Source organism: Rhincodon typus, chromosome 15 (assembly GCF_021869965.1).
Source record: "Rhincodon typus isolate 14 chromosome 15, sRhiTyp1.1, whole genome shotgun sequence".
NCBI classification, from domain to species: Eukaryota; Metazoa; Chordata; class Chondrichthyes; order Orectolobiformes; family Rhincodontidae; genus Rhincodon; species Rhincodon typus.
The window spans coordinates 58,909,205-58,926,807 of NC_063346.1; the positions used below are offsets into that span (position 1 = coordinate 58,909,205).

At 41.1% G+C, this 17,603-nt stretch overlaps 1 protein-coding gene across 1 annotated transcript in view; it reads right to left on the minus strand.

Annotated features, from left to right (window-relative positions):
- LOC109929856 (lysosomal protective protein-like) overlaps positions 1-17,312 on the minus strand; it is a 29,665-nt gene extending 12,353 nt beyond the window's left edge. The window contains exon 1 of the mRNA XM_048606083.1: positions 17,022-17,312. Within this exon, the coding sequence (XP_048462040.1) occupies positions 17,022-17,176 (155 nt within the window). The 5' untranslated portion in view covers positions 17,177-17,312. The remainder of the gene's footprint in view (positions 1-17,021) is intronic.
- Between the last annotated feature and the right edge of the window lie 291 nt (positions 17,313-17,603).

Below are 17,603 nucleotides of genomic sequence, written 5' to 3' on the forward strand. Positions count from 1 at the left end.
TTGCCTGGATGAGTGCAGCTCCAAAAACACTCAAGAAGCTTGGCACCGCATAGGGCAAAGGAGCCTGCTTGATTGGTACCACATCAACTCCTTCATCAACCACTAAAACTCAGTAGCAGCAGTGTGTACTATCCACAAGATGCACTACAGAAATTTACCAAGGCTTCTTATACAGCACTTTCAAAATCTACAACCATTACCATCTACAAAGGACAAGGACAGCAGATATATGGGAACACTATGCCTGCAAGTTTCCCTCCAAAATGTGCATCAAGCTGACTTGGAAATATATTGCTTTTCTTCACTGTTGATTTGTCAAAATCATGGAACTCCTTCCACAACAGCATTGTGGATATACCTACACTAAATGGACTTCAGTGCTTCAGGATGTAACTCATCAACACCTTCTCAAGGGCACCTGGAGATGGGCAATGCCCAAATCCTATGAATGCAAAAAAAAAAAAAAAAAATAGCCTTTGTTGCAAGGGAATTGATGCTCAAGGATCAAGTCTTGCAACAATTGAATTGGGTCACAGTGAGACCACACTTGGAGCACTGTGCACAATTTTGAGAAAGGATAGACTTGTATTTAAGGCAGCATGGTGAAGGTTCACTAAATCGGTTCCTGAGATGACAAGGTAGCCCTGTGATCGGAGGCTGAGTAAATGGAATCCATACTCCCTGGAGATAAAGAGAGAGGGGATTTTGTTGAAACATTTCAGATTCTGATGAGACTAGACAGGGTGGGTACTGAGAGATTGTTCTAGATTCCCCAACCAACAGAAACAAAGGGTCACCGCATCAGGATAAATGGGAGTTCATTTAAGACAGATGAGGATAAATTTCTTCACTCAAAGACTTGTGAATCTTAGCAATTGGCTACCCCAGAGTTATGAATGCTCCAACATTGACTACATTGAAAACTGGAATAGACCGATATTTGGTCTCAGGAAAAGGGTGACTGGGTAAGAAAATCAAGTTGAAGCTATGATCACGGTACAGCAGGTTCAACATAAAAATAAAGTTTTCCTACATCTATTACTCACATCCCTGAGGTTATAACTGGGGCCAAATTACTGACTAGTAAAAATACTTGTCATTGTTGTTGGCAGACACTCAGATACAATAGCTCACATGATATTTGCTATCTTCTGACCACAGTCACAGTGACTTTAAAGCAGGTCAAGTTGTTTTTATGACCCACTACAGTGTACTTTGATGCTGACTGTCCATGATACAAACATAAAATTCCACTGGTCCAATCTATAGCTACCTCAATGCTATTGCATAAAGCTCTGATGAAAGTACAAGGTTATCATATTTTACCTAGAGAAACACAAGGCTCCCTATCCAACTCTATGATCACACTTTGGCTGCAGTATCTATATGGTGCACCACAGCAAATCAAGTAATCCTCTTTGTGGCCTGTACTGCTGGAGAGAAACAAGAACAGCAATTCTCAGACCCTCCAGATTCCACATTAACTGGACATGGAACTTGAGTAATAGAAGTCTACAGCATAGAAAAAGGCCCTATGGCCCATTAAATCTGTACCAGTCAAAACAAGCATCTAACTATTCTAATCCCATTTTCTAACACTTGTCCCTTGTCTCGTCTGCTCTGGCATCACAAATGCATATCTAAATACTTCTGAAATGTTATGAAGCTTCCTGCCTCTCCCACCCTTACAGGGAGTGAATTCCAGATTCCTACCACCTAAAAAGATGAAAATATTATTCCTCACATCCCCTCTAAACCTCCTGCCCTTTACTTTGAATCTATGCCCCCTGATCACTGGGGTACTGTGTACAATTTTGAGGAAGGATAGACTTCGTATCTATTATATCTGTGCCCCTCATAAATTTAATACATCCGTGATGGCCCCCTTTAGTCTTTTCTACACTAAGGAAAACAACCCTCAGTCCGTCCGGTCTCTCTTCATAACTGAAACTCTCCAGCCCAGGCAACATCCTGGTAAATCTTATCTGCACTACAGTAACGGTTTCTTCATTGTACTCGGGTCAAAATTCTGGAATTCCCTCCCTCATCTCATCATGGATTGGAGTAAGAAGGGGCAGCCCTTCACTATCTTTTCAAGGAAGCCAGGGATAAGTTATAAATGCTGGCCTTGCCAGCTAAGCTACTGACCCAACGGCAAATACAGTTTGAAAATCTTGATACTTTTCTTTCTTGTGCAATTGGGTTTTGACCTAATTCTGTAATAACATTAGTCCATAGCAATACCGAGACACGTAACATAATACCTCAAATCATTCCCAGCAAAGAGAAAGCAGTCTTGCTCTGGCATTCACTCCAAATATAACTGAATTTGAAGGATTAATCTGAACCTCATATTTCACCAAGCCACAGTTTAAACGTTCACACATCCATCATACCCACATGGAAATCTAGTTACAGTGCTGCATGGGAGGCTCCTGATGAGGAAATAGAGGGTCTAACTAATGGTTTCTGAGGCACTGTAAGTACAGGGTCTGGTCAGAAAGAATTGTTGAGGTTCACACAGTCAGAACAATGAAAAATGAACAGTTTAGAAACTCAAGTCTGATTGAGAGATCCAGACAAGGCAATTGTAATGAGCCTGATGCTACAACATGGAAACAGACAACCTTTCTACCTCTGTATTCACAATAAAGTAAGATTAAAGCAAAGACTCCCAATGGTCCAATGGTCCCTAACCATATTTTTGAATAACCAATCATAGATTTTGCAAATAATTAATTTCCAAACTCTGGTTTTGTATTATAAACAATTTATTAAATACACATAACTTTATCAGACATAAAATTAAACAATACAATAAGCTAATTAATATCTGTCCTTTAAATCCGAAACATTTGTTTCCAGCTGCCATTCACACAAAAGACAGACAAACAAACACAGTTAAGGGATAAATAAAAGAATATAACAAAACTGGGCAGATTACTGAAACAGTTTCCATGATGCATTGTTTCATATGCGTCAATACAGACTCCTCAATGGTTTTTTCAGAAACGTTGATCAAGGTCATCTTCTCAGTTCACCCAGGCAAAGGCAGCAAAACTTCTATCTCAGCGTTCTGCTCGTTGGACTTCCAGAAGCTGGTGTAGCAGATCAGGCTGGGAGCTTTCAAATTTTTATGCTGTCTGAACAGCAGCTGAGAACCGTTTCTCCAAAAATACAGTTCAAAAATCAACTTTAGTTCTGGTTCTGCCCTGATAGACTGATTGACTCTTGAGGCCTCAGTTACTATTCAACAGCTATCATCTGCTTGAACATGGGATCTTTTCCAAACTTGCCGGAACCAATTCTCAGGTACTGACCATATAATGGCCAACCTCTGCTATCTGTTTGAACACAGTGCTCTTCCAGGGAGTCGTTGTGCCTGTTAGAAGCATTTAAACCAAAACTCAGCCTGAAATTAGCCTCCTGGTCTGGTCTCACAAATGAGCAAGGGTTGTTCAGTTTGTTCTTTTCCTTTACTGCAAGTTGTCCCACAGTCCACCAGTCATTTCCAGCTCAATTCAGCATTGATAGAAAAATAGTAAAAATATTGAAAATTCAATGAGGGTTCTAATACTGTGTTTAGAGGGAACTGGCTTCATATGCTGTTAGGTCAAATTTCCAACTTAGAACCAAAATGAAGGAAGATTCCCACTTTTACACATGTTAAATAGGCCTCTATGCTCATGACCATTAGAGCACAAATTATTTTCTCTGCATTCTCCACTTCCTCCTTCCCATCTGAGGGATTAAACAGAGTCAATATGGATTTCCAAAAGAGAAATCATACTTGACAAATCTATTGGAATTTTGAAAGGATGTGACTAGTACAGTTGATAAGGGGAAGCCAGTGGATGTGGTTTATTTTGGACTTCCAGAAGACATTTGATAAGGTCCCACATTAGAGCTTAGCATGTAAAATTAAAGTGTCTGGGTTTGGGGGTAATGTACTGACACGTATAGAGAACTGATTGGCAGATGGAAGCAAAGAGTAGAAATGAATAGGTCATTTTCTAAATGGCAGGCAGTAATTAGTAGGGCACCACAGGGATCAGTGTCATAGAGTCAGAGATATACAGCACGGAAACTGACCCTTCTGTCCAACTCGTCATTGCCGACCAGATATCCTATATAAATCTAGACACATTTGCCAGCATTTGGCCCACATCCCTCTAAACCCTTCCTATTCATATAACCATCCAAATGCCTTTTATTGTACCAGCCTCCACCACTTCCTCTGGCAGCTCATTCCATACACACACCACCCTCTATGTCCGTTCTAAGTCTTTCCCCTCTCACCTTAAACTCAGGCCCTCTTGTTTTGGACTCCCTCACCATGGGGAAAAGCCCTTATCTATTGACCCTATCCATGCCCCTCATGATTTTATAAACTTCTATAAGGTCACCCCTCAGCCTCTGATACTCCAGGGAAAGTAGCCCCAGTCTGTTCAAATTCTCCCTATAGCTCAAACCTTCCAACCCTGGCAATATCCTTGTAAATCTTTTCTGAACCCTTTCTAGTTTCACAACATCCTTTCTGTAGGAGGAAGGCCAGAATTGCACACAATATTTCAAAAGTGGCTGAACCAATGTCCTGTACAGCCTCAACATGACCTCCCAACTCCTTTACTTAATGTACTGACCAATAAAGGCAAGCATACCAAACACCTTCTTCACTATCCAATCTACCTGCGACTCCACTTTCAAGGAACTATGAACCTGCACTCCAAGGTCTCTTTCTTCAGCTAAACTCCCCAGGACCTTACCATTAAGTGTATAAGTCCTGCCCTGATTTGCCTTTCCAAAATGTAGTACCTCACATTTATCTAAATTAAACTCCATCTGCTACTCCTTGGCCCATTGAATCAAGATCCCGTTGTACTCTGAGGTAACCTTCTTTGCTGTCCACTACACCTCCAATTTTAGTGTCGTCTGCAAACATACTAACCAAGCCTCCCATATTCACATCCAAATCATTTGTATAAGTGACAAAAAGCAGTAGACCCAGCAGCGATCCTTGTGGCACACCATTGGTCACAGGCCTCCAGTCTGAAAAGCAACCCTCCACCATCACCCTCTGTCTTCTACCTTCGAGCCAGTTCTGTATCCAAATAGTTAGTTGTCCTTGTATTCCATGTGACCTAACCTTGCTAACCAGTCTACCATGAGGAACCTTATTGAATGCCTTACTGAAGTCCACATAGATTACATCCATCACTCTTCCCTTATCAATCATCTTCATTATTTCTTCAAAAAAACTCAATCAAAATAACGAGACATGATTTCCCAAACAAAAAGTCAAGTTGACTATCCCCAATCAGTGCTTGGAACCCCAGATATTCACATTATATATTAATGATTTTGACAAGGGAACTAAATGTAATATCTCCAAGTTTGCAGACAAGACGGAGCTGGATGAGTGGGTACGTTGGGAGAAGGATGCAGAGATGCTTCAGTGTAATTTGAACAAGTTGAGTGAGTCAGAAAATACATGGCTGATGAAATACAAATGTGGATAAATGTGGTATTGAAGACAGGAATGTGGATTGTCTGAACGGTCATAGATTGGGAAAAGGGGATGTGCAGTGAGACCTAGGTGTCCTTTTATACTAGTTGCCGAAAGTAAGCATGTAGGTGCAGCAGGCGGTGAAGAAGGCAAGTGGTATGTTGGTCTTTAGAATGAGAAGTTTTGACTACAGGAGCAGGAATTGCTGTAATTTTATAGGCCCTTTGTGAGGCCACACTTAGAATACTATGTTTAGTTCTGATCTCCTTAATGGAGGATGGATGTTCTGGCTACGGTGGGAGTGCAAGAAACTCCTTTTACCAGACTCATTCCTAGGATGGCAGGATTGACCTACGAAGGAGGACTGGATTGATTAGGACTACATTTGATGGATTTTAGAAGAACGAGGGGATTATCTCAAAAAGCCTATAAAATTCTAGCAGGACTAGACAGGGTAAACACAGGATGCATGTTGCTGAAGACTGGAGTCCAGAACCAGGGGTGACACACTGAGGATACAGAGTAAGCCATTTAAGACAGAAAGTGACAGAGAGAGTGACACAGAAGAAAAAGCATAACATTTAGGAAGGGGAGATTGAGTGACAGAGTAAGAAAGAGAGCTAGAATGAGTGAGGTAGTGTATACAAAGCAAGCAAAAGGGAACCACTCCTAGGTAAAGAATCAAGAACAGCTGAAAAGCCAATTCAAGTTTCAGTTTCAACTTACATGTGCAGTTATAATCTGTGCTGGAAATTAATCCTCAGTTACAAGCACTTAAAAAGTACTTAGCAACTCCAGTTGCTGAGAGCCTGATATGATGTGGCAATAAACCACTGGATTGGAAAGTCCCTAGATTCCATGCCTGGTGAGTGCTGAATTAACTGATGTCAGCTGGGTACTAAATCTGACTTCAATGGAGAGTGTGCTCAGGGAAAAGCTTTATTCCCAATTGTCATGTAAATACTATGCTTGTGCAGCTCAGCGGTGATGCTTGTCACAGTTGATGAGTAAACCAACGATGCTAGCTAAGCTCAGACACGAATAGCAATCAATTTGGACACTGGTGAGTTGTCAAGTAAGGAGGTGAAATATATGCAAGTGTTATTCTCTGAAATTACATCAACTGACAGAAAACAAAACAAATTTTCATATTAACAGTGGACTTTATGGGCCTGAAATCTGCGCACACATGCACCAGAGGTGGTGCTGCTTTGAAGGCCCACAGCCTCATCCAAGCATTTCGGTAATTATTGACTGCTTCAAGGACGGGCTCATTGCTACATGAGAAGGAAGCATCAGACATCACATAATGATATTACGAATCAATCTGGTCTTCTTACACGAAGGAAAATCTGAAATTGCCTGTTCCCTGGTTGATTCCATGGCACAGCATTTTTGCATGCAGTCCGCAAAGGTATCCTCTAAAATACTTTTGTCGATTTGACCTGTACAGCTTCATGAAGATTTCCATCCCTCATGACATTGCCTTTGTTACAAAGCATTCTGATTTTTTCACTTAATTCTTTGCCCAACAGTATAACTACTGTTAGGCAGACAATCTACTCCCGATGTTTTTTGACCTTGTTACTTTTCATCTCTACTCTTGAGTCTTCAATACACTTGGATCTTTCTTCACTACGATACCTGTGTCATCCTGAGTTTTCAGGGCTGCCCTCCCTGTTCCATGATGATATTGTCTGTCTTTTCAAGACATAAAAGCATGTTGAAAATTTAATTTGCAATTTTGCTGACCATGCAACCATATCTTTGCAATGGCTAATGGATCAAACCTACTTATCTCAATTTGTACCATTAACCTTCCCACAATTGCTAGTGCACTCAGATAAAGTACTTCTAAGTTTTATAGTTGTTTGAACATTTCCCTTTGCTACTTTTATTCACTGGTGCACTAAAGCTTAAAATGTTTCTTCCTGTTACACTCTGCATCTTTACCCTTTGCTACACTATAATTTTGATTTCTCTTTTTAGATTTATACATTTCCCCTTACTTGAACAACCCTCATATTTGAGATCTGGACCAGAACTCCATGACTCGTTGACACTTTTCTGTGCCAATTCATTAAATTTCAGTGATCTATATAACTGGACCATCAAGTCTCTTTGCACTTGCGCTGTTCTCCCTTAAAACCATTTGAAAATTTGCCTGTTATAACATTTTTCAACCCAAAGTGGATGAAATCCATTTGCCACAGTTTGAGTCATGCACTGAACCTAATAAGCTCTTTGTAACATTACATTTCCATTTACCAGTACAAACGTGCTGTTATCAGCAAATTTGGATGTGTCTCCCTCTGTCAGCTAAATTATTAATAAATCCAGAAGATAGCTAAGGCTTCAGGATTTTGGGACAGCACTACTGACATGCCTTCAATTATTGTACCTGTCTATCATCCCTATAGTCAGATGCCTGCTACTCGGCCAATTCTCTGAACAGGTCAATAATTCATCTCAAAATTTCAAGAGTTTCAACTTTAACTAACAGTCTTTTATGAGGTACTTTATCAAATGTATTCTGGAAGCTCATAAGAAATAATATCCATAAAATACATCCACCACTTTATTCAACTCCTCACAAAATTCAGATTCATCAGGCATGACCTCTCTATAACTATGTTGGCTGTCACTGATCAACTGAAACTTTTCATGGTGTTTAATCACCCTATTCTTAAAATGATAAGCTCTAGTAATTGCCTGACAACTGATGTTACACTGACTGGTTTATAATCCCCTAAATTTTCCTTTCTCTCTCTCTCTCTCTCTCTCTCTCTCCCCCTCTCTTCTTCCTTAAATAGTGGAATGACATTGACAATTTTGTTATCTGTAAGAATGCTTCTTGGATCAAGAAACAGTTAGAAAATTTGGTAAGGTATCAGCAAATATTCTTAACCCCAATGCCCCCAATCTGGACTATCAGGATCTGTATTCTTCTTTATTATAATTATTTTATTAATGCTAATTAGGGAGAGGTGTCTGTGATTCAGTAAGAGTTTCTTTGGTTTCTGGGCATACTGTATGCTTCCTTAACTATAAACAAAGTCACTTATCAGCATGTTCATCATGTCCTCTTTTTTGTTGGAGCAATCAGGATAATCAGATTTAAAAGGGTCTCTTACTGATTCTGATTACCCTCTTTCCTCCTAATGTAACATTAAAGAAGTAGATTTTCTTTTTGTCCCCTTTGCTACTCTTTGTATCTGACCCATTTGCTTTTGTTGTTGCATTTTTGCATGCTTTCACTTGTTGTCACTGACCAACTGTTCATCACTCCCTTTATTGGCAAGTGGAGCACTTGCCTCCTAAGCCCCTATGCCCCAGTCATTTTTAAAATGCGTTGCAGTGATCTGTCATTTTGTCAGTAGATATTAATAGTCATGAGTTAGACACTGTTCATGGATCTGCAGACAGAAGGGCATACTTCAGTTCTCAAGCCACATCCATACTCCTGATTCAAACCCAATCAGAAAGTTACCAGGTAATCCTTCACAAAAAGCAGGACAAATCCAATCTGCCAATTACAACTCCATCAATCTGATCAGCAAAGTGATGAAAGAAGACATTGACAATGCTATCAAACAGCACATACTCAGCAATAACGGATGCTTAATTAGTTTGTACTCTGACAGGCTCCAGGCTCAGTTACAATCTCAGGTCCAAATAGGCACATGAGTGTTTATCTCAGGACAACACAATGTGGAGCTGGAGGAGCACAGCAGGCCAGGCAGCATCAGGGGAGCAGGCAAGTTGACATTTTGGGTTGGGGCCCTTATTTTCTGAAGAAGGGTCCCGACCCAAAACGTCAACTTTCCTGCTCCTCTGATGCTGCCTGGCCTGCTGTGTTCCTCCAGCTCCATATTGTGTTATGCCTGACTCTAGCATTGGCAGTTCTTACTATCTCTGAGTGAGTTAACTCAGGACACAGCTTTTGTAAATCATTCATGGGACACAGGCATTGCTGGCTTGGAAACTATATATTGTACATTCTTGATTCCCCTGACAACAGGTGGTGAGGAGGCTTTTCAACCACTTCAGTTGATTTTCTGTAAGTAGATCCACAATGCTATTAGGGAAGGAGTTCCAGGATCTTGACACAGCTACTCTGAAGGAATGGCCAAATATTTCCAAGTCTGGATGGTGAATGACTTTGAAAGGCACTTACAGATGGTGCTGTTCCCAGTATCTGGTTCTCTACCACCTGGAAGAGCAATGGCAGCAACCGTATGGAAACACCAGCACCTGCAAATTCCCTCTGAAGTCATTCACCATTCTGACGTCCCGCAGATCTGGGTCAATGTTGTAGAACTATCTAACTACAGCACTTTGGGAATGTCTTCATTACATGGACTAGAGTGGTTCAGGAAGGTGGGTCACCAGCAACTTCAGAGACAGTAAATGTAAGCCTTACCAGTGATGCTGACAGCCATGAATAATTTTCATAAATTACTTGCATTGATATAATATCTTTCACAACCTTGAATATTGTGAAGTGATTTTGAGCTAATTAAGTTCTCTTGAAGAGTCATCACTATTGTGTATGAAATCTAGCAGCCAATAAAATTTAAAATTTTAAAGTTTCACTTACTTACCACACCTTTTTAAGCAGCACCACACAAGCCAAAATTACAAAATGGCTCACAAACATTTATTTAAAACTTGTATGTAATGGATCATGAAAGGCTTTACAAGTGAGGAAGTTGCCTTCAGAATGCTAGGTGTTCTACTCAAAGTAATTTGGCTGAGCTGTCTGTGATTCACTAATGACGGTCTCTGACTGGACTGACTTTCAGAATCTGCACCACTTGAAGTTGGAGGATTGTCAGTTTTGCAAACTGATCCCATGGGACTGTAACCTGAGCTCAGCGAGCAAACAGTACTATCTCTGAGGAGACTAGTCTGCTTGGTCTCTCCCTGCTGTTCATGGGCTGTGCCCAGAGATCCTTCAGCTCTGCTATTTAAATTCTCAGGTTTCACATCAGAATCTCATCTGCTCTTCCCCTCTCCAGAGGACACATAACAACGTTTCAAAATCGAGGTGCCAACTCTTGAATGTGAGGAATGGAAAGAGACTGCATTATGATTAAAAGAAATGATAGTATGTTCACTGGGACCACAGCATTGCTCTAGCAGGGTCACTAAGTGGTTACAACTCACTGTGCTATTCTGGACTGTCAACAATAAAGGAAGGCTATAGCATCATCTAAATATAGGCCAGATAGCTAGAGGAAGCAAGGAGCAACAAAAGGATATGGGATTACAAAACTGCTCATATGAAAAGATAAGCAACAGGGACTGAGTGGAACAAATGGTTTGGTTTTGTTGCAATTTCTCAGTTTCTTAAAAACAAAACAACTGTTAATACCTGCAAATTTTAGTTCATTTATTTTCTTCATCACTACACAGACACTTGTGAACAGACATGGAACAACAATATATAAACACAATTAAGGCACAGATCAGTCCTGAATTTGTTGAATTGGCCTCAGGAGCTGCCTGTGGAGGTGAGGAACAAGGGATTCTGGCTAATTTACCTTAAACAACGACACAAGTGTCAATTGTTGTACATCTCCTATCATTCCAGCTGCTGACATGGAGTGTAGGAGTTGGGATGTCATGTGTGGCTGTACAGAACGTTGATGAGGCCACTTTTGCAATACTGTGTATAATTCTGGTCTCCCTCCTGTAGGAAGGATGTTGTTAAACTTGAGAGGATGCAGAAAAGATTTACAAGGATTTGCCAGGGTTGGAGGGCTTGAGCTGTAGGGAGAAGCTGAATAGGCTAGGGTATTTTTCCTTGGAACGTTGGAGGCCGAGGGGTGACATTATTGAGGTTTATAAAATCATGAAGGGCATGGATAGGTAATAGCCGAGGTCTGTTTCCTAGGGTAGGAAAGTCCAAAACTAGAGGGCATAGGTTTAAGGTGAGAGGGAAAAGATTTAGAAGGGACCTGAGGGTTGCTTTTTCATGCAGAGGGTGGTGCATTTATGGAATGAGCTGCCAGAGGAAGTGGTGGAGGCTGGTACAATTATAACATTTAAAAGGCATCTGGATGGGTACATGAATAAGAAGGATTTAGAGGGATATGGGCCAAATGCTGGCAAATGGGACTAGGTCAGCTTGAGATTATGGTCGGCATGGACGAGTTGGACCAAAGGGTCTGTTTCCATGCTGTAGGACTCTGACTCCCTGAAGCAGCACCGGCTGGACAATCAACTTTGCCAATCTGCTAGAATCGGTTGTTTTACTCAACAAATTTATCTTTAGGGTGTCTGGTTTACATAAGACAAGGATTAAATTAGTAGTAGTATGTAATCAATTATCCCACCTTCTTCACTTTTGCTAAAATCACCCAACATTCAGATTAAAAACATGGAAGAGGAGTTGGCCATTCAGCTCCTCAAACCTGTTCCCCAGTCATTGAGATCACAGCCTGATCTGTGGCCTAACGCCATATATCTTTGGCCCATATCCCTAATACCTTTAATAAAACTTTATCTATATCAGATTTAAAAATCAATAGTTAATTCTGCATCCGCTGTTGTTTGTGGAAGGGCGTTCCAAACATCTACCAATCTTTCAGTGTAGAAGTGCTTCCTAAGCATAGGAAATAGAAACAGGAGTAAGCTGTTTGGCCCCTCAAGCCTAGTCCGCCATTCAAGAGGAATCATGGCTGATCTGACATTCCTCACATTCACTTTCCTGCCCCTTCCCTGTAACGCTTGATTCTCCGACTAATCAAGACTTTATCTTAGCCTTAAATATATACAAGGACTCTGTCCCCACAGCTCTCCATGGCAAGGAACTCCAATAACTCTCATCCCTCAGAGAGGAAATTCCTCCTCATTTCAGTCTTAAATTGGTACCTCTTTATTCTGAGACTTTTCCCTCTGGTCCTGGACTCTCCCATGAGGGGAAACATCCTCTCAGCATTTATCCTGTCAAGCTCCTTAAGAATCCTAGCTGTTTCAGGAGATCACCTCTCATTCTTCTAAACTCCAGTGAATAGAGTCCCAACCTGTTTAACCTTTGATCATAAGGCAATCCCTGCAGACCAGGGATCATCCCAGTGAACCTTCTCTGAACCGCCACCAATTAAATGATATTCTTCCTAAAATAAGGGGACCAAAACTGCTCACAGTACTCCAGATGTGGTCTCATCAGCACCTTGTACAGTTGCAATAAGATTTCCCTAATCTTATACTCCAACCCCCTTGAAATAAAGGCCAAATTCCATTTGCCTTCCTGATTACCTGCTGCCCATGTGCTAGATTTCTATATTTCATGCACAAATAGCTTCAAGTCTCTTTGTGTTGCAGCTTTCTGTAGTTTTTCTCCATTTGAATAGTATTCGGTTCTTCATTCTCCCTTCCAAAATGAACAACTTCACATTTTTCCACATTATACTTCATTTGCCAACTTTTCTGCATTCACTTAACCTAACAATATCTCTAAACTGTTTGTAGTCCTTTCGCAACCTGCCTTTCCTCCCACATAGAACATAGAACATAGAACATTACAGCACAGTACAGGCCCTTCGGCCCTCGATGTTGCGCTGACCTGTGAAACCAATCTGAAGCCCATCTAACCTAAACTATTCCATTATCATCCACCTTTGCACTGTCCGCAAATTTGGCACAGTACATTCACTTCCTTCCTCCAAGTCATTAATATATATTGTAAACAGTTGCGGTCCCAGATCTTAATGATCCCTGTGGTCCCAACATCTCTCCTGACGGACTCGCCCTAATGCCCAGTCTATACCCTCTAGATCTAGAATCCCCAGCCAGTGGAAATAGTTTCTCTTTATCAACCTTGTATTTTTCTGTTAGTATCTTGAAGACTTCGATCAGACCACCTTTAATCATCTAAATTCTAGAGAAAACAGGCCTACTTTTGTGTAAAGTCTTCTCACAACTTAAAGAGTTAAGTCCAGGTATCATTCTTGTAAACATACGTTATACTCCCTCCAAGGCCAGTATATTCTTCCTATGATGGGTGCCCAGATCCAGAAGTCTCAATCCCGAGCTATTCTGATCAACCTTTTAAATTTTTGCAGCTTCAAATCTCACTCCAGAACCTTCAGCACAAAGTCTAGGCTGACAATCAAATGTAGCACTGTGAGTGCATAGTATTATCAGAAGTATTTATGCATCCCTCAATCGACATTGTACAAACAGATTATTTGCTCATTATCACCTGACCATGTGAAAATTGTCTGTCACTTTTCTATACTACAATGGTGACTAACTTCACGAAGCAAAATACTACAGATGCTGGAAACAAAAATAAAAATACTCAGAAGCAGAAATAACAGTTATCCGTGGCCTTTCATCAGATTGAAGGAATGGCCCTGGAACCTGCCTACTATTTGCAAAATATTGTGTTTTCACTGAAAAAGTACTTAACTGTTTATGAAGTGTTTTGGGACGTGCTGAGGCCGTCAAAGTGCTAAATGGTTTCAGATTATTTCTTTTAATGTTCGGAATCAAAAAAAAATTACGGTTGATTTATAACACCAGTATGCATGGAAAAATGTCAATGGAGAGGTTAAATTATGAGGAGGGATGATCCAATTTCTTCCCTCACAAGGAAAAGAATCTGTAGAATTCTTTACTACAGATGGCTGCGGAGGCTATGCCATTAAGTATATTCAAGGTTGAGGATTACAGCTTTTTAATCAGCAAGTGATACAAGGTTTCTGGGGTAAGGCAGGAAAATGGAGTTGAGGATTATCAGATTAACCACGAATTCGTCGGACTAATGGATCAGACTTGATGGGCTGAATGGCCTGCTTTTGCTTCTCTGTATTATGGTCTACAAACTAAAGTTGAATTGCCTGGAATATAGAAGGTTAGCATTGATTTGATCAAGGTATTAAGGGCTATTTCCCCTGGTTGGGGAATCTAAGACTGGGAAGCATTGTCTAAGATTGGGCCACGTCAGAAGTGAAGTTACAAAACACACCCACTGACTCAGCACCAATTGGACAATCAGCTTTTCCAATCTGCCAAAGTCAGTTATTTCACATCATAATCTCATCTTCAGGGTTGCTGGTTTACACAAGATAAAGATTAAATTGGTAGTATTGTGAACCTTTTATCCTACCATTCTGAAGGAGGTCTGGACTGGAAACTTCAACTCTTTTTTTTCCTCCACACATGCTGCCAGACCTGCTGAGATTCTCCAGCAATTTCTGCTTCTGTGTGTTTTTATTATCCCACCTACTGAACTCTCTTTAAAACCATCCGAAGTTCAGATTCCCGAAGCAGTTCCAATCCTGTGCTATTCATATCAACTTTTTAAAAGTTCTTTTTGTGCCTCAGCAGTGACACAAAGGGAGAAGTCTGGAACTTTCTTCTGCAAAAACACTAAGCCGTCTGTTCATTTTAAATTCATGACTGATAGATTATGGTTATCCAAAGATATGAAGGGATATCGGGCAAAGATCAGCCAAGATCTTACTGAATAGTGGATCAGGGTCAAGAGGGTAAAAGACCTACCATTTTTCTATGTCTGTAAGAGATTTTGTAAAAATGACTACCCACTGTAAATCTATATTACCAGCACTAATCACACGGTTAGTCATTATGGTACTCTTACTGCCCGGAACAGGGCAGGATCAGATTCAGCTGTAACTTCATGGTCAAATATCCCATGTCAGTCACTGTCCAAGATGAAAGGATGGTCACTAAGTGTGCAATTCAGAAAGCATCCTTGTGAAATTCTCACTTCAGTCACATTTAATCTCAACAGTCTCTCTCCACCTTCCCCAATGAGAAGGTCTTGCTCCTCAGAAACCACAACACATAAAAAAGATGAGCAGGGAAAGGTCATCTTGGTCCTTCAAGCTTGCCCCACGTGGTCACTATTGCTAGAATGCCATGACTAGGCTGTATTCTCCCCAGCAATGCATCATCCCACACAAAAACATTAAATTCCAATTTTGAGAAATTACAACTTTTGGTATAAAACGGTAATTAGTTGAACATGTTTATAATGTTGAAAAAATTTCTAGCATGTAGATTGAGGAAATTGTTTCTTATTGTGGAGGACTCCTGACACGGAGCGACGACTTATCACTAACCCGAGTGCTAAGAAGTTCACGGGTGCTATCAGGAAGCATTTCTACACACAAAAGGAGTAGCCCACCACCATCCCCGAAGAAAAATCAGATGATGCTAGGAGTCAACTGAAAATGTCACAATGTGATATTGAAGGATTTTCGTGGAACTGGCATGTTAAGGGACACGTATTCGAGACAGGAATATAGTGTTAAGATTCAGAGCAGTCAGACTCCACATTCAGGGCTAATCTGACTGTAACCTCAACTCCACTTTCTCCTCCATCACCTCTTACTTCACTTGTCAATCACGAATTTCATCATTTGACTGCATAGCGATTAACACCCGAGGGGGTTGAATGGACTACTCCCCTTTTCATGTTTGTAGGATAGATTCTTGCTCCCCAAATCCCTCTTGGCGAACCAGATCTAATTCAAGAGGCCGCTATAAGCACGCACACATTATCTGCTGCTTTCCCCACCTTTAATAAGGTTGAATCACTGTCTCAGACGGGATATGCATCTGGATCATTGGAAGAGCGCAGTTTAACCATCACACACATTCCTATCTAGGTGATTCAGGAATATAACATCTAGAAAAACACGTAGCCTAACATCCTGGCAAGGCTGGGAGCAGGACTCTTCGGACTCAATCTGCATGCCCAAGATGGCCTACAACTAACCATTACAGAATGTGCCATTTCAATAGGACAAAACCGGCAGAGAAAGTTTGGCGAGAACGCGAGATGAGAATCCGACTTGTTCAACTAAGTCTCTCTCGCTCCCTAAATTGAAAATCAGATAGATGAGGCATCATCTTAAAATGAAACAAGACAAAATTGACAGGCAAACCCTATCGTTCTCACTTAATAGCCAACTCCGGAAGCAATTACATAACTTGCACAGAAAACGATTACCGCTAAAATTCCAGCGGAACGACACAAAAACTTCTGGTTCCTAGTGAAGAAAGGTTGCTCCTTTAAAGACACCATTCGGCGAGAAGTCCTTAAATTAAGCAGTGATTTTTAACGACACGAATCACAGAACAGCAACACCTAAGCTAAACTCTCCTCAAACGTCCATCTAACTTCCTCATTTAGATAACTGCTGATTCTGAAATCTTTCTAGCACACAGAAACGAACGTTAGGCCACTTAAGGGATTGGATTACATGTATGTGAGAGTGTGTATGTGTGTGTTGGGGGTGTAGGGGTAGGAAGTATGGTCCAGTTTAAGGATTTCAGCTTTTGAGAGATTTATGTGCTCCTATGACTGCCCGAGTTCAGATTCATCCGCGGTCGCGGTCGCCTATTCTTCCCGCTTGAGCGAGGATCCAAACTGGGAATTTTACTGGCTAAGTTCAGAAGAGCGGGACTGACAAACTGGCTATGCCTCGCTATACCACAGGATGTCAGCTCCTGTGAAGCCACATTGACTTACCAGTAGTGTAGATGTTTGCCTGCAGACGCCTGAAGGTAACCGGACCACTGCCTGAAGTTTAAACGGGTGCTCAGACCAGGTAAGTCCAGGACTTCATCTGGGGAGTAATAGCCGAAGCAGCTCCGGACACATAGCAACAGCAGACACCACCTCATTGTTTTTGCCGAACGCTGGAAGAATACTACAGGAGTGTACAGCTAAACTCTGGAGGCTCCTCATATGACCGACTCAGATTAAAATGATCACATGATCGGTAGTAAAGAAGACATTCACGAAAACGGAGGCGGCGCATAACATTCAGCAACTCAGTTAACCCTAAACCACTGAGAGGAGTTGGAAACCGAGATTACAGAGACGCTCTGGAATAGAGAGAGAGAAAATGATGGGTCTTGAACGAGAGAAAGAAAGCTAAACGAGAGAGACAGATAGACAGCGTGACACCCCGGATGAGTGAGAGAGAAAGAGAGAGACAAGTAGACACTCGGCCTCCAGACTGGGGTAGATAAGAGATAGAGATAACTGGGTGGAAGAGAAAGAGAGAAAACTGGGTGGAAGAGAGTGAAACACCTGAAATGGTGGAGG